Source organism: Ovis canadensis, chromosome 24 (genome assembly GCF_042477335.2).
Source record: "Ovis canadensis isolate MfBH-ARS-UI-01 breed Bighorn chromosome 24, ARS-UI_OviCan_v2, whole genome shotgun sequence".
In the NCBI taxonomy this organism is placed as follows: domain Eukaryota; kingdom Metazoa; phylum Chordata; class Mammalia; order Artiodactyla; family Bovidae; genus Ovis; species Ovis canadensis.
This window is the reverse complement of record NC_091268.1, coordinates 33,233,517-33,256,838: the sequence shown is the minus strand read 5'-3', so window position 1 is coordinate 33,256,838 and position 23,322 is coordinate 33,233,517. Positions and strand designations below refer to the sequence as shown.

At 43.6% G+C, this 23,322-nt stretch overlaps 1 protein-coding gene across 1 annotated transcript in view; it reads left to right on the top strand.

Annotated features, from left to right (window-relative positions):
• PDILT (protein disulfide isomerase like, testis expressed) overlaps positions 1–23,322 on the top strand; it is a 46,922-nt gene continuing 23,600 nt past the window's right edge. The window contains exons 1-2 of the mRNA XM_069570266.1: positions 1–203; positions 14,285–14,491. Of these exons, the coding sequence (XP_069426367.1) occupies positions 2–203; positions 14,285–14,491 (409 nt within the window). The 5' untranslated portion in view covers position 1. The remainder of the gene's footprint in view (positions 204–14,284; positions 14,492–23,322) is intronic.

Here is a 23,322-nt window from a genome sequence, read left to right as displayed (position 1 = left end):
CATGGAGCTGCTCTGTATTTCTCTGCTGTTGGTAGCCTCTTGTGTTGGCACTGTCCAGGGCTCACCAGCGATGAATGGCAAGAAGGAGAGCATCAACATGTCCCAGCCCTTGCATATCCTTGTGGAGGAAAACTTGATGGTGCTAACACCTGCTGGCCTGACTCAGATGCTGAACGAGACACGCTTCCTGATGGTGCTCTTCCGTGAGTGTCTCCCACTCCTGGGCAATGGGTGATGGGTGGGCTGAGACCTGCCCCCTTTCTTCTGGCAGCCAGAGGAATTTTAAGTATTGTTAAACAGGTGGCACTGATGGAAAAGAACCTGCCTACCTGTGCAGGAGATGTAAGAGATGTGGGTTCGATCCCTGGGTTGGGAAGATCCCCTGGATAAGGAAATGGTAACCCATTCCAGTATTCTTGCCTGAAAAATCCCATGGGCAGAGGAGCCTGACAGGCTACAATCCATGGGGTCCACAAAGAGTCGGGCACAATGGAAGCAACTTAGAATAAATACATGAGAACACATTTCAACAATAATTTTAAAAATAGCACCATCCTTAATTCCCAGATGAGAGTACTGAGGTCCAGGGAAACTAAGTCTTTTGCAAGATACTATGTCACCCCTTTGGTCTTGATTTGTATCTGGCTCCTCTGTTCCACTGAAGGCAAGAAGCCAGGATTTATCTTCAGGTGTCTTTATCATTCTGAGCCTTAGTTTTCTCCTCTGTAAAATGGGTATAAACACAAGTGCCACACTGGATTATTGTGAAGACAAAATAAGTTGTTAAATTGCTAAATAATATTGTAAGTTGCTGGGACACAGTTATGGGCACTGTCTCAAGGAAGATTTTTAGATTATCAGGTTTTTCATTTGAATTTTGCATGCCCACTTTTATTCTTCAGATTTTGCATCAGCAGGCATTTTGATGGAGGAAACAGACTCCTTTTTCCTGAGACATTGACACAGACCCATGTCTGTGCTTTGAGACAGGATGGAAGGGATGTTCATAACAACTTTCACATAGGGAGCACTTACTGTGTGCCAGGAACTGTCCTTATAGCCCCACTAAATGTTCTCACATACTCCTCATAATCACCTAGTGTACTGCCGCTATTTGTCTCCCTATTTGGGGACATTTCATAATTAAAATTTAATTTACATCTGCTCTTGAAAAACTGAAAGATCTGGAAGCCCTGGCTTACATTCCTATAATGTGACAGTTGGCTAGAGCTAAGTGACAATTTCCCCCTTGTGATCAGAAAACAGCACACTTGTTAGTTTGCCACATTCCTAGTCAGCCAGCCCCACGTAGTCACACCTCTGCCTCACCCCTCTAGCATTTGAGTTTGTCTTCTGCCTGAAATTCAGGCCTCCCAGCTCCTTCCTCAATTCTTGTCTCTTCTCATTTGATACATTCTCTCCGAGTTGCACCACTTCAGCAGGGTGGTCTTTGCATTAGCAGGCATTTTTGTGTCAGTGACAGTATCAGTAGCTTGGTTACCATGGATCCCATTGCTTCCTCAGCTGACTTGTGCAGCCACTTCATAGCAACATACAACAAACTTAACCTTAACCTTAACCTTGCCCTTAACCTTAGTAGTTCCCAGGAGAGAAAATCTAATTGGGTCATTTTGCTTCCTTCCAACTTTCACCCTTATGGCAGAAAGTGAAGAAGAACTAAAGAGCCTCTTGATGACAGTGAAAGAGGAGAGTGAAAAAAGTTGACTTAAAGCTCAGCATTCAGAAAACTAAGATTATGGCATCAGGTCTCATCACTTCATGGGAAATAGATGGCGAAACAGTGGAAACAGTGGCTGACTTTATTTTCGGGGCTCCAAAATCACTGCAGATGGTGATTGCAGCCATGAAATTAAAAGACGCTTATTCCTTGGAAGGAAATTATGACCAACCTAGACAGCATATTAAAAATCAGAGACATTACTTTGTCAACAAAAGTCCATCTAGTCAAGGCTATGGTTTTTCCAGTGGTCATGTATGGATGTGAGAGTTGGACTATAAAGAAAGCTGAGTGCAAAAGAATCGATGCTTTTGAACTGTGGTGTTGGAGAAGACTCTTGAGAGTCCTTTGGACTGCAAGGAGATCCAACCAGTCCATCCTAAAGGAAATCAGTCCTGGGTGTTCATTGGAAGGACTGATGTTGAAGCTGAAACTCTAGTATTTTGGCCACCTGATGTGAAGGGCTGACTCATTTGAAAAGACCCTGATGTTGGGAAAGATTGAAGGCAGGAGGAGAAGGGGATGACAGAGGATGAGATGGTTGGATGGCATCACTGACTCAATGGACATGAGTTTGGGTAAACTCTGGGAGCTGGTGATGGACAGGGAGGCCTGGTGTGCTGTGGTTCATGGGGTCACAAAGAGTCGGACATGACTGAGCAACTGAACTGAACTGAACATGAAGTGTGCCTATTGTGTAAAGTTCTATCAAAATAATTCCAAGCCTCTGACCTCCATCCAGTTCAGGCTGTTAATGGTTTGTTCCCTTCAAAGTGTCAGAATGCACACCTGATTTTGCTTCAAGCCCATTGAGCAAGACCTAGGTGAGATCCAGTTTGGGTCATTTTCTTTATAGGAGCCTGTGAGCAGGACATAATTTCCACCTTACTGAACTACTCCTCCAGCTGGTTCCCTACCTCCCTCATCCACATCAAAACTTGGGTCACTACTTGAACATTTGGTTCATGGTTTTTTTCTCAGGGAAGAATTGTGAACTCTACAGCTGCTGTGGCTTGTGAGTTGATGGTTTGCACAGGTCGGCCATCTAAGCTGTCTTCTCTTTTTGCTGCAGCCTTAATCCCTGAATCCTGGACCCTCAGTGGAGATATTGAAGGATTTAGAGCCACACACTTTGCATGACACAACACACACCACGACACTCATTTATGCTTCCAAAACAACCCAGCAGGTGGACAAACCTGGGTAATCTATCCAATCTGTGTGGGTAATCTATCCAATCTGTGTGAGAATGCAAGACTCTGTCCACGATTACTCTGCTTTAATCAGGGCAGAAGGGCAAGTTCATGGTTCTTTGGGATGCTGACGTTTTATAACTTAGGGATTGACATTGAACCTGGGGCTATGAAGGGAGCTAGTCCATTTTTATATTTTTTAGTTATACCTGATAAAAACCAATTTGAATACTTTAAAGTCTTCCCACCAGCAGGTATTTCAATTCAGTGAACACTGGCAGAGATGCTATCTAAAAGACAGTCAAACTCATTTCATTTGAAAATCTGATTTCTTCAAATATGTAGTTTAAATAAAAATGAATTCTCAAAAGCTGGCAGACCCTTTAAAATGACCTTTGGAAAAATGAATCACTTAGGATGAGCTTTATAAAAGGGTTTGTGGTTGTTGTTGTTTTTTTTTTTTTTTTTTTCAGGAGTAAATGGCTCTTTACAAAAAGGTCTTTCCAATATTGTCCAGGGAAATGCTTTCCTGGTAACTATCAAATCCTTAGCTGCTGCCCAGTTTCTCATTTCTCCAAGGACTCCAGATTCAAGAACCGACACTCAGAGGCATCTTTTCTCTTGGATATCTCACACATATCAATGCCACATGTGTCCAAAATAGACCTCAGCATCTTTACCTGATTTGCTTTTTCTCACATCCTGTCTTGATTGACAGCATGACTATCTTTATAATGTCAAAGTTAGATATCCTAGATCATTTTTGACTCCTTTCTAGTCTCATCTCTAATCTCTCACTGAGTCCTATTGAAACTACCTCCTGAAGCCCTCTGCAATCTCTAGTCCTCCCCATTCCCCCCACCGCTGCCATAGTTATGGCCTCATCATTCTCTCCCTGAACCACTGTGGTATCTTCCAGTTCAGGGGTAAGAACTGGGCCACACAGCAGCAGGTGAGTGGTGGGTGAGCAAACGAAGCTTCATCTGTATTTACAGCCACTCCTCATTATTTGCATTACTGCCTGAGCTCTGCCTTCTGTCATGTCACTGACGGCATTAGATTCTCATAGGAGCACAAACCCTACTGTGAATTGCACATGCAAGGGGTCTAGGTTGAGTGTTCCTTCTGAGAATCTAATGCCTGATGATCTGATGTGGAGCTGAGGCAGAGATCATAATAAATCAATTGCTTGCAGACTCATCAAAACCCTATCAGTTAGTGGCAAGAGACAATTAAGCTGCATCTGGGGGCAGACTTTATAGTGGCAAGGGAGGTGAATTTCTTCAATTGTACAGTTGCACCTTGATGGGGCAGGCTTTAAGTTAGAATCCAGCACTTATTTCAGTCCATGCATGGCCTGCCCATGTTTTATTTACCACTTCTGTCTCTGCCTCTTTTCCACACTGTGCACTTGTCTCAGTCACAGTTTTGGCAAACTCACAAGTTAACTCTAGCCAAAATGAGTAAAAAATGTCACTGGGGAGCTTCTTTGAAAAGAGGGAAAGACTAAATTATGAGATAGCAGAATATTCTAAGACTGCCAACAAAAAGAAAGCCACTGCTGCTACTGCTGCTAAGTCACTTCAGTCGTGTCCAACTCTGTGCGACCCCATAGACGGCAGCCCACCAGGCTCCCCCGTCCCTGGGATTCTCCAGGCAAGAACACTGGAGTGGGTTGCCATTTCCTTCTCCAATGCATGAAAGTGAAAAGTGAAAGTGAAGTCACTCAGTCGTGTCCGACTCTTAGCGACCGCGTGGACTATAGCCTACCAGGCTCCTCCGCCCATGGGAGTTTCCAGGCAAGAGTACTGGAGTGGGGTGTCATTGCCTTCTCCGAAAAAAAAGCCACAGTTACAAGAAAATATTAAGAGACTTAAGTTACAGGCTCATTGCAACAGGTGATTTATATTCTCTAAGCTCACTTTCTATGGTGACCATCTATCCAACAAAGCCATGAAATCTTCAAAACTGCTTTAGCACCCTGCATTAAAAGACAAGCCTTTGGAGCTTTTCTTTCTTTTAAAAAAAAATTTTTTTTTAATTTTTATTTTTACTTTATTTTGCTTTACAATACTGTATTGGTTTTGCCATACATTGACATGAATCAGCCATGGATGTATATGAGTTCCCCATCCTGAAACCCCCTCCCACCTCCCACCCCATATCATCTCTCTGGATCATCACCATGCACCAGCCCCAAGCATCCTGTATCCTGTATCGAACATAGACTGGTGATTCGTTTCTTACATGATAGTATACATGTTTCAATGCCATTCTCTCAAATCATCCCACACTCTCCTTCTCCCTCTCCCACAGAGTCCAAAAGTCCTTTCTAAACATCTGTGTCTCTTTTGCTGTCTCGCATACAGGGTTATCATTACCATCTTTCTAAATTCCATATATATGTGTTAGTATACTGTATTGGTGTTTTTCTTTCCAGCTTACTTCACTCTGTATAATAGGCTTCAGTTTCATCCACCTCATTAGAACTGATTCAAATGTATTCTTTTTAATGGCTGAGTAATACTCCATTGTGTATATGTACCACAGCTTTCTTATCCATTCATCTGCTGATGGACATCTAGGTTGCTTCCATGTCCTGGCTATTATAAACAGTGCTGCGATGAACATTGGGGTGCATGTGTCTCTTTCAGTTCTGGTTTCCTCAGTGTGTATGCACAGCAGTGGGATTGCTGGGTCATAAGGGAGTTCTATTTGCAATTTTTTAAAGGAATCTCCACACTGTTCTCCATAGTGGCTCTACTAGTTTGCATTCCCACCAACAGTGTAAGAGGGTCCCCTTTTCTCCACACCCTCTCCAGCATTTACTGCTTGTAGACTTTTGGATCACTGCCATTCTGACTGGTGTGAAATGGTACCTCATTTTGGTTTTGATTTGCATTTCTCTGATAATGGGTGATGTTGAGCATCTTTTCATGTGTTTGTTAGCCATCTGTATGTCTTCTTTGGAGAAATGTCTATTTAGTTCTTTGGCCCATTGTTTGATTGGGTCACTTATTTTCCTGGAATTGAGCTGCATAAGTTGCTTGTATATTTTTGAGATTAGTTGTTTGTCAGTTGCTTCATTTGCTATTATTTTCTCCCATTCAGAAGGCTGTCTTTTCACCTTGCTTATAGTTTCCGTTTTGTGCAGAAGCTTTTAATTTTAATTAGATCCCATTTGTTTATTTTTGCTTTTATTTCCAGTATTCTGGGTGGTGGATCATAGAGGATCCTGCTGTGATTTATGTCAAAGAGTGTTTTGCCTATGTTCGCCTCTAGGAGTTTTATAGTTTCTGGTCTTATGTTTAGATCTTTAATCCATTTTGAGTTTATTTTTGTGTGTGGTGTTAGAAAGTGATTTAGTTTCATTCTTTCACAAGTGGTTGACCAGTTTTCCCAGCACCACTTATGAAAGAGATTGTCTTTAATCCATTGTATATTCTTGCCTCCTTTGTTGAAGATAAGGTGTCCATAGGTGTGTGGATTTATCTCTGGGCTTTCTATTTTGTTCCATTGATCTATATTTCTGTCTTTGTGCCAGTACCATACTGTCTTGATGACTGGCTTTGTAGTAGAGCCTGAAGTCAGGCAGGTTGATTCCTCCAGTTCCATTCTTCTTTTTCAAGATTGCTTTAGCTATTCGAGGATTTTTTGTATTTCCATACAAACTGTGAAATTATTTGTTCTAGCTCTGTGAAAAATACAGGTGGTAGCTTGATAGGGATTGCATTGAATTTGTAGATTGCTTTGGGTAGTATACTCATTTCCACTATATTGATTCTTCCAATCCATGAACATGGTATATTTTTCCATCTATTAGTGTCCTTATAGCAATCAGAATCCAACAACACATTAAAAAGATCATACACCATGACCAAGTGGGCTTTATCCCAGGGATGCAAGGATTCTTCAATATCCACAAATCAATCAATGTAATTCACCACATTAACAAATTGAAAAATAAAAGCCACATGATTATCACAATAGATGCAGAGAAGGCCTTTGACAAAATTCAACATCCATTTATGATTAAAACTCTCCAGAAAGCAGGACTAGAAGGAACATACCTCAACATAATAAAAGCTATATATGACAATCCCACAGCAAATATTATCCTCAATGGTGAAAAATTTAAAGCATTTCCCCTAAAGTCAGGAACAAGACAAGGGTGCCCACTTTTATCGCTACTATTTAACATAGTTCTGGAAGTTTTGGTCACAGCAATCAGAGCAGAAAAAGAAATAAAAGGAATCCAAATTGGAAAAGAAGAAGTAAAACTCTCACTGTTTGCAGGTGACATGATCCTCTACATAGAAAACACTAAAGACTCCACCAGAAAATTACTAGAGCTCATCAATGAATATAGTAAAATTGCAGGATATAAAATCAACACACAGAAATCCCTCACATTCCTATACACTAATAATGAGAAAGTAGAAAAAGAAATTAAGGAAACAATTCCATTCACCATTGCAACAAAAAGAATAAAATACTTAGGAATATATCTACCTAAAGAAACTAAAGACCTATGTATAGAAAATTATAAAACACTGATGAAAGAAATCAAAGAGGACACTAATAGATGGAGCTTTTCAAAAGAAAAAATATGAATAGGAAGAACAGAAGCAATTATTGAAGGTCACCACACCATCAAGCATGTCTGCACTGACAGCAGCATTCTTAGAGGCTAAAATGCACATCTGATTGAAAATCCAAAAGTTTCCAAACTCCTTAACATAGCTACAATGTCCTTGGCTTGATTTAACCCAGGCCTACTTTTCCATTCCACTTGAAGTCTGTGCTCTGCACCCTGAGTGTGGCTACCAGGTAGGTCACACTGGCACTAGCCTCCTGGCCTATACACTTGTGGCTCTCTCTACCTGTAGTGTCCTCCCTGAACTTCTTCAGCTGGATTGTGAAGTTTAAGTTCATGAAGTTGCCTTGTCAAAAGGCTGTGTTCACCTCCCTCTCACCTATGCTCTGGCATGCTCACTCAGCCCTCTGCACCCTGCTTTTTATAACATTTGCTACACTGCTTTGAAACTGCTTTCAGGGGTCAAAACTGATTCATCTCTTGATTGCTAACATCTAGGATTTTGCCTGGAGCACAAGTAGGCATTTGGAGATGTTGATAAATAAATGAGCTTTCCTTTGGCCCACAGTGTTCTCCATAAATGAGACAAGAAAAAAAGAAAAGCTACATTTAGTGGAGGAGGCCCAAATGAGACTTAATAGGAGCAGTTTCTAGGTTCATTAATTAGTAATCATCCTTAAGGCAGAAGTGGCAAGAGTCTGCCTTGGGAGCAGATTAGATGATGTAGATGGTATAGTAGATGAGGATGGTGATGATGGTGACAATGCGGACAATTGTCATGATGAAAATGAGGAAGACCATTTACTCAGACCTGTATTCCAGGCACTGGGCTTGTTCTCATTGTCCCTGTCTTATACTATGAGGCAAATAAAGTCTCAGGAAGGTTTAGGATTTGCCCAAAATTATACAACTGGTAAGTGATGAGGATTTCAGACCAGGTCTAACACTTAATTCTTCTTAAACTGTGCTGATAATTGAAACATTCATTCATTAAACACTTATTGAACATTTATTGTATGGCAGATCTATTCTAGGCACTGAGTGGTAAGCAAAACAAACAGACACCCTTGCTTTACAGATCTTTTATCCTGGAGAGGCGAGTGAAAATGAAAGCGAAAGTTGCTCAGTCGTGTCCAACTCTGGGACTCCATGGACTATACAGTTCGTGGAATTCTCCAGGCCCAAACACTGGAGTGGGTAGTCTTTCCCTTCTCCAGAGGATCTTTCCAAACCAGGGATTGAACCCAGGTCTCCCGTGTTGCAGGTGGATTCTTTGCCAGCTAAGCCACCAGGGAAGTCCAAGAATACTGGAGTGGGTAGCGAATCCCTTCACCAGCGGATCTTCCCAACCTAGGAATCAAACCAAGGTCTCCTGCATTGCAGGTGGATTCTTTACCAGCTGAGCCACGGGAAGCTCGGAGAGAGGAGACTCAAGATAAAATGATTTAGAAGTGAAAAATGTAGCATATCTTAAGGGTAGAAGTACTATGGAGAAAAAGAGAGCAGGGCCCTTAGGAAGTACAAGGAGTGGTGCATGTGGGGCTGTGGTTATGTACAGGGTAGCCAGAGAAGGCTTTCCTGAAGATGAATATTGAACAAAGACCTGAAGGCAGTAAAACAGCAACCTGAGAAAATTTCAGGTGGAAGGAACAGCAAGTGCAAAGGCCCTGAGGTGGGAATGTGCAGGGTGGCTAAGCTGAGTTGCCGAAGAGAAGTAGTGGGAAATAAGATCAGAAGGGTAAGGAGCAGATTTTTAGAGTTTTGTAGGCCTTTCCAATGGTCAAAGAAACTTGATGGCTGGACCCTGAGGAACTGGGAGTTGAAGACCTTCCTAAAGTCCTTATCACCTATGAGCACTATAAAGCATCCTATGGAATAGTGAGAGTATTATACTCATAAGCCTTTTCCGTACTTGATCTTGAACTTGGTCTAAAGTGGGGTTTCTCATCCTTAGCACTGTTGACATTTCTGCTGGCTAATTCTTAGTGCAATCTCTCTATGTATGTGTGTATGCACATGTGTGCGTGTGTGTGAGATAGGGGAGGAGGGTGTCTTGTGCACTGTGGGATATTTAGTAGCATCCCTTGCTTTTACCAACTAGATACCGGTAGCATCCCAGAAGTGACAACTAGTCATGTCTCCAGATAGGGCCAAATGTGCCCTGTTGAGAACCACAGTCTAAAGAAAGGCAGACTCCAGCTCCCTGTGCTGGGAGCTAATCTCCAGTCGCTACACTCACACCTCCCCTATCCATCAGCCCCTCCCTTGACCCACATTGGCTGCTCCAAAAAGGGAGCATGGGGTTACCTACTAAAGACCCAGGCAAACATTGATTCTAGGTCTACTAGCCATTAACACGTTTACACCCTAGGCACACTGTCGAGAGCCACTGCTGACTCTAATGGGACCTTGGGTGCCATTTGCTTAACCTCAAAACCCATAAGAGAGCCACAGAATAGGCCTCAGACTTGTTTTGGATGGCTTGTCACCCTTGTCTTCCTTTCCCCAGGAACCAGAAGATTTGCTGAAGATCCTGATAACTACATAGGATCCTTCCTCCCCAGAGAACATCTGGTCAGAGCAAGACCATGAATTTCCCCCATATTATCATAATGCTTAATGTTTATTGGGCACTTCTGTATCAGAGCTTTGCATACCTTGGCTTACTATGTATGCTTATTCTAAGGTATGGAAACTATCACTATCCCCATTCTATAGGTGAGGAAGCTAAGGTTCAGAGATGTTTGAAAAACACCTTTCCTGGACCACAGGTGCTGTAAGCCACCATAACTGTCTCTGATTTACGAAACAACCTAAGGAAATGATGTTCATTAAGTATCTAGTATGCGCCAGACAATGGACCCTAGTTAGAACCTGAGGAGGGCTAAAACTAAAGGAGCTCCCAGCCAAGGGCTCCCTGCCCATCCACAGTCCATGGGGCACCACTTTGCCCAGGTGCCAATGTACAGCTGAATTGACTCCATGCCCCATGAGACATAGTCACCAAAACCTGAGGGTGTATGTATTCATTTCACCTTTACACGCTTGGTATTCAAGGCTCCAGAGGTATACACTGATTTGCAAACTTTAAAAAGATAGAAACTAGTAAACAGGACTGGACATAAAAAGTAGATTTGGTTTTACAGAGTCTGTCTGCTCTGATATGAATCACCCAGAGCAGGGAAGATTGGAAACTAACCCCTCCAGGGAAAAAGAGCATTTTTTCAGTCTGGCTTGCCTACAAGGTCAGTTAGAGTATGGAGTCTGGAGTCAGCCAGCCTTGAAGCCAGAGAAGGCAATGGCACCCCACTCCAGCACTCTTGCCTGGAAAACCCCATGGACGGAGGAGCCTGGTAGGCTGCAGTCCATGGGGTCGCTAGGAGTGGGACACGACTGAGTGACTTCACTTTCACTTTTTACTTTCATGCGTTGGATAAGGAAATGGCAACCCACTCCAGTGTTCTTGCCTGGAGAATCCCAGGGATGGGGGAGTCTGGTGGGCTGCTGTCTATGGGGTCACACAGAGTCGGACACAACTGACGCAGGTTAGCAGCAGCAGCAGCAGCCTTGGAGCTGAGTCTTGGCCTAATGCTTACTAGCTGTGAGACTTCTGGGTTTCTGTTTCCTTGTCTAACATTCCTCACTTGTAATAGTAGATGACTATCTACAATAGTAGATGACTCCTAGGCTTATTCTGAGGACTAATCAAGATGATGCACATAACATTTAGCAAAGTACTTGGCATAGTAAGTGTCCAATAAATGCTGTTATCTTGTTATCATTACTACCATCATCATCACAATCATTACCATCAACATCACTATCATCATCCTTCTGGTTGCTCAGGTCAAAAAGTGAGTCATCCTTGATTTCTTTCATTTACATTCCACTTCCAATCCATCAATAAACCTTGTCAATTCCTCCTTCAAGACCCCTCAAGGCTCTGACCACTTCTTACCCCCTCCATTGCCACTCCCCTGATTCAAACCATTAACATTTCTTACCTGAATTAGTACGGTGGCCTCCAGCTGGCCTCCTTTTTGCTCTGTGGTCTAATATCCATGTAACATTCAAAACAATCCAGTAAAAATGTAAATCATCACATCTAACACTGCTTCAAACCCTCTAGTACATTTCCACAAGCTTCAGAAGAAAGACCGAAGTCTATTCAGTGGTCTACAAGGCCTGTGTCAACTGACCTCATCCCAGCTCATTCTGCTCCAGACCCAACGGACTTCTTGTCATCACTCAGACATGTTGCATGTGCTCTTATTCAAGGCCTTTGCTCATATGGCTCCTTTGCCTGGAACTCTCTCCCTCCTGTGAGTGAGCACACAGCTTGTTCCCTCATCATCTTCAGTCTTCATGAAAATGTTCCATCCTCTTCTCAGTGAGACCTCCGCTTACCTCCCTACTTAAACTCTGTCCCCAGACACTCCCAACTTCCATGTCTGCTTCTTTTTTCTCTATAGCACTTAGCATCTAGCATAGAATATAGCCTGTTTCTTTACCTGCCTTTTCCAGTGAGAGCAGTGATTTTTACCAGTCTGTCCATTGTTAAGTCCTCAATACCTAAAATACTTCCTGGCACATGGGAGATTCTAAAAAAGATTTGTCAGATGAGTGAATGAATGAATCTCATTACTGTAACTAGTAGGTCCCATCCATCCAACTCTCAGGCCCCAGTTGTCACAGACTCTTTCTCTCACTTCCATGTTAGACACCAAAAAGCACTGGGCTATGTGTGGAACCTCAAAAACTCCACTGTTTGGATAATCATTCCAAGTGTTTCTCTTGTCCCAAGCTTAGAAACTCAGATTTGGATGCTATGTCAATCAGCAGCCCTGAGCCAGGCATGGCCAAATCCGTGAGGAAGCCAGAGGAGAGGCCTGCAGGCCAGAGCTGCTGGCAACAGGCCAACCCCTGCTGGTGGTGAGGGATGGGGTATCGAAGGCAATGCTGGTGACAGAGCAGGCAGTGGAGAGGCACTGATCTACGAGGGAGGCGAAAAGTCACACTTCGTGTCCATTGATTGAGAGTTTAATGAATGTGATCATTCACATCTGGGTTCCATCACCGGAGCAGTGTGCTGACTCGCATTGGGGCGTGTGCCAGTTGTCCCAGGCCTGGCTTTCTGGGTTTTGCTTTACAAAAGCCCTCTCTCTTGTACTTAGAACTTGCCCATGGCAGTGGAAATGACTTGCACTAGTTTCAAGTGCTTCAGATGGACAGGGGAGTTTGAGAAAGATAAAGCATTCTGGCTTAAAAGAGAATCAATGACCCCCTACCCTGGCTCAACCCACTTGCTGCAGACACCGGGCTGTGAGAACCAGCGAGGGGCCTACAGTCTCACAACATTATCAGGAGGAAGAGAGACAAATGTGATTGCCTTTTAGCCCCTCCCATTTAGGCCAGGAAGTCTTCTACTGCTGCTGGGATCGCATGCTAGTCCCTCGGGGCTCTTTCCAGAAAAGGACCCCTCACATCTACTTCCAGCCCACTGCCCTGCAATGTGAGAGGCCAAGGAAACTTAATCAACAGTTGTCAGGTCTCTTCAACACTCTTGACCAAGGAGATGAGCTGGGTTGGTAGGGGGTCATTATAACCTCCCCCCACCCCCTTACCCTTCTCACATCTGGCCTCCTTTTCACAAGCATGTCCCCTGCCATATTACATGCAGATGCAGGGCAAAGTCAGGTGCAGAACCTGTCCTGTTAGCTCCAGGAATTTCCACCAGATGGTGCTCATTCTCCCTCTCTCTCCATGCCCCACCCACCCACTTCTCTCTCTTTTTCTCTCCTCTCACCTCCCTCCTCACTCTCTCCCTATACTATGATTTCTGATAGACATTTTTACCATAATAACAGTATTAGTAAGAAGGCATTATATACTGACCAAGTGCCAGGCCTGATGCTAAGGACAGGCCCAGTGGAGGTTAGAGAGCAGGCACCCAAGCCAGGATGAGTGAGTCCCACCCTGCTACACCTCCTATTGCCATGTAACTTTGGGCAAATAAATCATTTCAATTATGCAACAGTTTTCTCCTCTATCACAATGAGATAATAATAGCCATACCTACTCCATAGAGGCTTCTCTGGTGGCTCAGATGGTAAAGAATCTGCCTGGAATGGGAGAGACCCAGGTTTGATCCCTGGGTTGAGAAGATCCCCTGGAGAAGGAAATGGCAACCCACCCCAGTATTCTTGCCTGGAGAATTACATGGACAGAAGAGGCTACAGTTCATGGAGTTGCAAAGAGTCAGACATGACTGAGAGCAACTAACACACACACACACACACACACACACACACACACCATAGGGGTACTAGGAGGATTCAGTGGGTTAATCCACATAAACCTCTTCAAAAGTAATAAGCACTATATAATTGATTGTTAAATCTTTTGACTCAGCTTCACAAAGCAGCCACTGTTTCCCCACTTTATTGATGAGGCACGTGGATCTTTGAGAAATTAAATTGCCCAAAGTTGTATTGTTTCCAGTGTTGCTGAACCCAAAACAAACCTGATGCATATTTCCCAAACTGATCAGCTTCAGGAACTGTGATATTTTGTCACATTTCTGAATCTACCCATTAGCAGTGGAGCATGAGAAAAACCCAGGAGTTAAGCAGGCCTTAACTTTAAAAAAAAAAAAAAAAAGCCTTAACAAAGGCTTAAACTTAACAAAGCCTCCTCCTTGGGAGATGGGATGGAGGAGAGGTTCTAGTGAGTTCTGTCTTCTATTGGCTCTTTCAGATAACCCATCCTCAAAGCAGTCCAGGAGCTTAGCTGAGGAGCTGGGCAAAGCGGTGGAGATCATGGGCAAAGGCAAGAATGGGATTGGCTTTGGCAAAGTGGACATCACAGTTGAGAAGGAACTTCAGAAGGAGTTTGATGTCAAGAAGGCCCCAGAGTTGAAGCTGTTTTTTGAGGGCAACAGATCACAGCCCATCAGCTGCCAAGGTAATGGTATTTGTGTGTCAATCAAAGGAATGCTAACTATGGAAACACAAAAAATCTGCATTTCAGTGGCTTAATAGAATTACAAGTTTATGTCTGGCTTGCACCGAACCCAGTTGTAGCCAAGGTTGGGTGTGGGGCTTCTGGTCCACACAATCTTTCAAGGACCCAAATCCCTGTCAGCCTGTGGCACTGTCCTCCCCTAGGACCTCTGATTCTCTGGCAGTTCCCTCTGTGTCTTGCCAGAGGTCGGTGCTGGGAGGCAGAGGAGTGCCACCAGTGGAGTCCATGGCCCAGACCTGGTGGTGATGAATATCACTTCTAGCCTCATCCAATTGACCTGAATTCTGTTATGTGGCTCCACCCAACTGAAAGGCTGGGAAATATGGCCCTGTTCTATGACCGTAAGGACAAAAATGGATTTTGGTGGACATGTAGTTACCTCCACCATATCTGAGCTGGTGGGCCCTGGAGGCACATGAGATGGCACAGTGAGGTACATGGTTTCTAAACTAAAAAGACCAGAGAGTGAGTTCCCAGCTTACCTAACTGCCCACTCCCACTGCACTCTTCCACTTTAGAATGATCTTGATGGGGTCTCAGGCCAAGGAAGTACTGACTGATCAAAAGGGAGACTGGAAGGTGCTAGAACAAGATGAGTATGGGACAGGGTGGCTACTAAACTAGAAGCTAAAGCTTCTGTCACCACCCATTTCATTAACCCATTCACCCACTTCTTCCATACCTTTCTATTGGGAACCTAACATGTGTCAAGCTCAATCTTTAAAAATATTCATTTATTTTTATTTATTTGGCTGCACTGGGTCTTAGTTGTGGCATGTGGAATCTAGTTCCCTGACCAGGGATTGAACCCAGGCTTTCCATATTAGGAACACAGAGTCTTAGCCCCTGGACCATCTGGGAAATCCCTCAAGCCCTATCTTAATGTTGGGGAATTTTGAAAAATTTTGTGCCTCAGTGTGACACATAGTAGGTCATAATTTTTAAAAAGTGTTAAATGTATGGAGAAGCTAAAGGTAAAGGGGAAAAAGGAAAGATATATTCATTTGAATGCAGAGTTCCAAAGAATAGTAAGGAGAAACAAGAAAGCCTTCCTAAGTGAAAAAAAAGCAAAGAAACAGAGGGAAAAGAACAAAATGGGAAGACTAGAAATCTCTTCAAGAAAATTAGAGAAACCAAGGGAACATTTTATGCAAAGATGGGCACAATAAAGAACAGAAATTGTATGGATCTAACAGAAGCAGAAGTTATTAAGAAGTGGCAAGAATACACAGAAGAACTATACAAAAAAGATCTTCATGACCCAGATAACCACTATGGAGTGATCACTTATTTAGAGAGAGACATTCTGGAATGTGAAGTCAAATGGGCTTTAGGAAGCATCACTATGAACAAAGCTAGTGGAGGTGATGGAATTCCAGTTGAGCTATTTCAAATCCTGAAAGATGATGCTGTGAAAGTGCTGCACTCAATATGCCAGCAAATTTGGAAAACTCAGCAGTGGCCACAGGACTGGAAAAGGTCAGTTTTCATTCCAGTCCCAAGGAAAGGCAATGCCAAAGAATGCTCAAACTACCGCACAATTGCACTCATCTCACACACTTGCAAAGTAATGCTCAAAATTCTCCAAACCAGGTTTCAACAATACATGAACTGAGAACTTCCAGATGTTCAAGTTGGATTTAGAAAAGGCAGAGGAACCAGAGATTAAATTGCCAACATCTGTTAGATCATTGAAAAAGCAAGAGAGTTCCAGAAAAATATCTACTTTGACTGTGTGGATCACAACAAATTGGAAAATTCTGAAAGAGATGGGAGTAACAGACCACGTTACCTGCCTCCTGAGAAACCTGAGTGCAGGTCAGGAAGCAACAGTTAGAACTGGACACGGAACAACAGACTTGTTCCAAATTGGGAGAAGAGTACGTTAAGGCTGCATATAGTCACCCTGCTTATTTAACGTATATGCAGAGTTCAGTTCAGTTCAGTCACTTAGTCGTGTCCGACTCTTTGTGACCCCATGAATCACAGCATGCCAGGCCTCCCTGTCAATCACCAACTCCTGAAGTTTACTCAAATTCATGTCCATCAAGTCGGTGATGCCATCCAGCCATCTCATCCTCTGTCATATCCTTCTCCTCCTGCTCCAATCCCTCCCAGCATCAGGGTCTTTTCCAATGAGTCAACTCTTCGCATGAAGCAGCCAAAGTATTGGAGTTTCAGCTTCAGCATCAGTCCTTTCAATGAACACCCAGGACTGATCTCCTTTAGGATGGGCTGGTTGGATCGCCTTGCAGTCCAAGGGACTCTCAAGAGTCTTCTCCAACACCACAGTTCAAAGGCATCAATTCCTCGGTGCTCAGCTTTCTTCACAGTCCGACTCTCACATCCATACATGACCACTGGAAAAACCATAGCCTTGACTAGTCAGACCTTTGTTGGCGAAGTAATGTCTTTGCTTTTGAATATGCTATCTAGGTTGGTGATAACTTTCCTTCCAAGGAGTAAGCATCTTTTAATTTCATGGCTGCAGTCACCACCTGCAGTGATTTGGGAGCCCCAAAAAATAAAGTCTGACACTGTTTCCACTGTTTCCCCATCTATTTCCCATGAAGTAATGGGACCCAGATGCCATGATCTTCGTTTTCTGAATGTTAAGCTTTAAGCCAACTTTTTCGCTATCCTCTTTCACTTTCATCAAGAGGCTTTTTAGTTCCTCTTCACTTTCTGCCGTAAGGGTGGTATCATCTGCATATCTGAGGTTATTGATATTTCTCCCAGAAAAGTACATCATGCAAAATGCCAGGCTGGATGAAGCACAAGCTGGGATCAATATTGCTGGGAGAAATATCAACAACCTCAAATACAAAAAGCTGTGATTAACCTAGACAGCATCTTAGAAAGCAGAGACATTACTTTACGAACAAAGATCAGTCTAGTCAAAGCTATGGTTTTTCCAGTAATCATGTGTGGTTGTGAGAGTTGGACTATAAAGAAAGCTGAGTGCAGAAGAATTGATGCTTTTGAACTGTGGTGTTGAAGAATACTCTTCAGAGTCCCTTGGACTGCAAGGAGATCCAACCAGACAATCCTAAAGGAAATCAGTCCAGAATAGTCATTGGAAGGACTGATGTTGAAGTTGAAACTCCAATACTTTGGCCACCTGACGGGAAGAACTGACTCATTAGAAAAGACCCTGATGCTGGGAAAGATTAAAGGCAGGAGGAGAAGGGGATGACAGAGGATGAAATGGTTGGATGGCATGCCCGACTCAATGGACATGAGTTTGAGCAAGCTGCAGGAGATGGTGATAGACAGGGAAGCCTGGTGTAGTGCAATTCATGGGGTCTCAAAAATTCGGACATGACTCAGCAACTGAAAACTGAAATAGATGGATGCAGAAGTGTATGCATAATGTGTAGAAACAGTGGCTGACTATTTTTGGGGGCTCCAAAATCACTGCAGATGGTGACTGCTGCCATGAAATTAAAAGACGAGTACTCTTTGGAAGGAAAGTTATGATCAACCTATACAGCATATTAAAAAGCAGAGACATTACTTTGTCAACAAAGGTCCGTCTTGTCAAGGCTATGGTTTTTCCAGTGGTCGTGTACGGATGTGAGAGTTGGACTATAAAGAGGGCTGAGCGCAGAAGAATTGATGCTTTTGAACTGTGGTGTTGGAGAAGACTTCTGAGAGTTGCTTAGACTGCAAGGATATCCAACCAGTCCATCCTAAGGGAAATCAGTCCTGGGTGTTCATTGGAAGGACTGATGTTGAAGCTGAAGCTCCAATACTTTGGCCATCTGATGCAAAGAACTGACTCATTGGAAAGGACCCTGATGCTGGAAAGATTGAGGGTGGGAGGAGAAGGGGATGACAGAGGATGAGATGGTTGGATGGCATCATTGACTCGATGGACACGGGTTTGGGTGGACTCTGGGAGTTGGTGATGGACAGGGAGGCCTGGCGTCCTGCGGTTCTTGGGGTTGCAAAGAGTCGGACACAACTGAGTAAATGAACTGAACTGAACTGAACTGATGCTGGGAAAGACTGAGGGCAGGAGAAGAAGGGGATGACAGAGGATGAGATGTTTGGATGGCATCACTGACTCAATGGACATGAGTTTAGGTAGATTCCAGGGGTAGGTTTTGGATGGGAGGCCTGGTGTGCTGCGGTTCATGGGGTTGCAGAGTCGGACATGACTGAGCGACTGAACTGAACTGAATGAGTAGATGAATGGATAGATGGATGGAATAGAACTGATGAACACAGAAATGCCCAACACAACCCTTCCTTTATTAGTAGAATGTTTCCATTGTGTATGTTGAATGATTGAATCACAGAAAACTGAGTCTGTCTTTTGCAGGGCCCAGTGTTTAGCATGTTTGCAAAAATCCTATTTGAGAGTTGTTGCAAGAACCAAAGGGGTGGAGTGGAGAGGGCCACCATGTGCGGGGGCTGCAGGCTGCCTTGCAGCTCTCAGAATGGACACAAAGAGAGTTTGAGATACACAGGCCAGACTTGCAGAAGAGCCTGCCTCAGGGCAGATTGCATAAAAGACTTGGAGCCTCCTCCCAGCTGGTTTGTAGGAGGGTGGTGTGTGAGGGAGTAAGAAGAGAAAGAGATGAGGAGAGAGGAAAGGAGAGAAAGGATAAAGACTGCTGCTTCTTATAACTCTCAATGGCTACACACTGACCTAAGTGAGGAGCCCTTTGTGATGTGTTTGTTTAAGGGAGGGCTGTGAAAAATATAAAAGCTCGAAGTTACTTTGTCAAAGTACATATCTGCTCATGGAGTTACTGAGGCTCTTGGGATACCTTCATATCCTAAAGGACAGGTGAGGTCCAACTCCACTTAAGGGTAAAAGGGTTGCAGCATAGCAACTTCCAGACTGTCTGAGCCCTCTTTGTGCTGGGAGCCAGCACCTGGAACCTCCTCATCATTCAGGAAGCATCACCATCACCTCCTCCAGGAAGTCTCCTCTGATTGCCTGCGTCACGGTGCCTGCCCTGTTTCTGTGGTCCCACAGTACCTGTCCTTCATCCTCAAAGATCTTACCTCTCACCTGAGAGCACAGGACAGAATCCAATCTCACCTCCTCTCCTGGGGTCTCTGAAAAGGCTACCAGAACTGGTGGACACTATGACTTCAAATCCTCACTATGTACCTGAGGAGCAGCCTATTCCTCCCATTGAATTCTGATTTCTTCATCTGTAAAGTGTGAATGGCAAAGATATCTACCTCTGAGGGTTCCTGGGAAGAAAGATAAGTGCACATGTCTGAAGCATTTACTGTGTTACAGATACTGTTCTAGGCCCTTCTCAGATATTGTAACACAGTTTAGGAGGTGCTTTTACAGGTGGGGAAACTGAGGTGCAAAGAGTGGAATAACACTCAAGGCTCTGCAGCTAATAAGCAGTGAGACTCACAAATATTTTCTCTAAAGGATCAGAAAGTAAATACTTCAAACTTTACAAGCCAATCTCTGTTGAAACAATTTAACTTTGCTGATGCTCTGAAAAAGGAGCCATACACAAACAAACAGATGTGGCTCTGTCCCAATAAAAATAACTTATGAAATTAGATGGCTGGTCAGATTTGGCCCATGGGCTGTAGTTGATTGCTCCTTCCTGCACATTGTTCTGTCCTCTAAGTAAATGGCAGATGTGGTTATTATTGTTGTTGTTCAATCACTCAGTCATGTCTGATTCTGTGACCCCATGGACTGCACTACACCAGGCTCCCCTGTCCATCACCAACTTTCAGAGCTTGCTCAAACTCATGTCCATTGAGTCAGCGATGCCATCTAAACATCTCCTCCTTGGTCATCTCCTTCTCCTCCTGCTTTCAATCTTTACCCTCATCAGGGTCTTTTCTAATAACTTGACTCTTCGCACCAGGTGGCCAAAGTGATGGAGCTTCAACTTGAGCATCAGTCCTTCCAATGAATATTCGGGGTTGATTTCCTTTAGGATTGACTGGTTTGATCTCCTTGCAGTCCAACGGACTCTCAAGAGTCTTCTCCAAAACCACAGTTTAAAGCATCAATGTGGTTATTATTATCCTCAAACTATTACTTTTCTGACCCTAGTCCAGGGCCTGGAATGCTTAGGTTTTTAATGCATATTTTGTGTTTGAATGGGGTGGTATTAGAAGGTCCCCACTGCAGCAGGCTTGGAGTAAAGAAGCCAGCTCTTATTTGTACTAGTCTTAACCATCTCCTTCCTCAGTATGACCCTCAACCATGGAAAGAGACAGTGGAATACTGGGATGGAGTCAGGGCCCAGATTTTAGGATGAGCACTAGCTGTGAGAACTTGAGGCAGCCTTGATCTATCACTTCCTAAAAAGAATGACTTGCGCCAATTCTGCCACTTGATAGGACTTCCCTGAGCCAAGCAGGTGATGGTACTTTACCAGCCTCCTACAGTGTGACTTCTATGAAAATTTCCCTCAGATGCAGGTTGGTTTTAAGCCTTGTTGAGTCAAGTTCAGGTTCTCCTCTGGTCTCCAAGGACTGATGGTGGGAGACTTGGCTTTGACCATCTCCTTTGAGGGAGGGAGACTCAGACTGCCTCCAGGCCCTCAATTAATGATGCATTCACAGCTTGTGCCTGGAAATATGCAGCAGGGCGACGGCCCCAGTTAATTATTGGCACGGCATTCACACCTCAGTTGTCACTGTGTCCTCTGGCTCAGAGCCGAGCAACAGGACAGGCACCTGCATAGCAGGGACAATGCCCGACACTCAGAAACAAACTGTTTGCTAGGCTCAGAGCTATCTCAGTCCCATGGGGCCCAGGGGGCCAGGTGGAGTCCATCCATCCCAGAGAGGAGGGTTCAAGATCAAGTTCCCTCAAACAGAGTTATCTAATGATTCATTCACCTTGTTCATTCATGCCACGATTTCCTGAACACCTAATGTGAACCAAACATTACAAGATGTAGGGGAGGAAAACTTTTCCTTTCTTCCCTTCTAGGTTCTTTGTGGGGGGGGGGGGGTCTAATAATTAAATTGACATAAGAGAGATTAATGAAAGAAAAATTGATTTCATATGTACAGGAGTCCCAAAGATATGAGGCTAAAAAGAAGTGATCAAAGCAGGCAGATTTTATACCTTTTAGACAAAGAAACAAAGTTGTGAAGAATTGACAAGAAAAAAGGGGTTGGGACTTGGGGTAGAAAATTAGTGAGGAAGCAACCAGGTTTGTTTGTATAGCCTTCTTGACCTTAAATCTCTATGAGTTGTAATAAGGATGTCATCTACCCTGCTGGTGTTGGGAGGGTACCACCACATGGGAGATTTATTTCCTGCTTTCAGAGGGATAAAGAAGAGTCAGAACATCTTTTTTGCACAGGTGTTTCTCAAGTACCTTTAATTCAAAATAATATGCCAAAGTAGTAGAACTTGAGGTGGCATATTCTGTTATCCCTCAGGAGCTACTGAGAAAGTTAGCAAAAACTCATAACTTCAGAAATAGAGTCAACGAAGAAAATACAGCAGGTCATACTATAGAGAATGATTGAAAGGAGAGCAGGAAAAGACCAAACTGAGGATTAAATAAGCAAGATGAGATGCACTTGAGGGCTGAGAGGAAAGGATAGCCCAGGCAGAGGAGCTGGTGGATGCCACGCCTGGTGTGCTGGAAGACAAGGGCATGACTGGAGTGTGGGCACAGGGAAAGGGTAGCACAGAGGGAAATCAGAGCAATGGTTCTGATGACCTGAAATGCAACCTCATTTGGAGGGATTTTATTCACCTTTTTTTGGCATTTTCAGAATGTGTAAGCTAATTTCTTTCAGGTCATTTAAAAAAAAATAATTTTTTCAGGCAAAGCCTTTAGGAGAAAGGGTTTGTTTTCATGATGTGTGCCTCTTTCTTCCTAAAAGATGGCTTGGACCACTGTGAAAATAGAATCTCGATGTTGGGCTGGTATCTGGGTTTGGGGGTGGGGGATGACTGCTGTGAGTCAAACCACGGTCTGAGGATGGCACGATGCCTCCCCACCCACTCTGTCCCTTGAGACCACCACATCGTCCTCCTATGAACCTTCAGAGGCCTGACTCACCGTGACTTTTTTAATGGCCTAATTTGTATCTACTGAAGCTGGACATTGTGTCCCCATGACCAGAAATTCTTCTCTTGGGCATGTTCCCAACAGAAGTGCATATAATGTGCCCCTAGAGACATGCCCAAGAATTAATTCTTAGTAGCCCCAAACTGTAAACAAACCAAATGCCCATTAATAAGGAATGAATAAATAAGTCATGGAATATCCACACAACAGAGTGCTACACAGCAGTGGGAATGAATCTGAAAGTGCAACACGGAGGAATCTCACAAGTGTAATGAAGCCAGATCCTCAAACACATGCTGTATGACTCTGTTTATATGAAGTTCAAGAACAAGCTGTTAGAAGCTAGGGTAACTGTTACTTCTAGTTACCTCTAGGTGAGAGCAGGGTAGAGGCTGGGAGGGGGCACATGGGGACTTCTAAGGGGCTGATAATTTTCTATTTCTTTATCTGGGTGGTATTTACACATGTTTGTTCATTTTATGAAAATGCATCAAACTGTATATTAATTTGTGTACCTTTCTCCACGTAAACATACTTAATTAGAAATTTTTTAAAGGCCTAATATTCTTAGAAAAGGTAAGTAAAGACACTTATTGCCCTTTCCAGTCAATTTAACAATAATGTCCTTTTCAGACAGTTTAGCAACTCATTGTGCATTCCTCAAGCCCCAGGCTGCAATTTGTCCTGCCACAGGGTCTGTGCACAAAGGCCTTTTCTCTGCCTTTCCTTCTC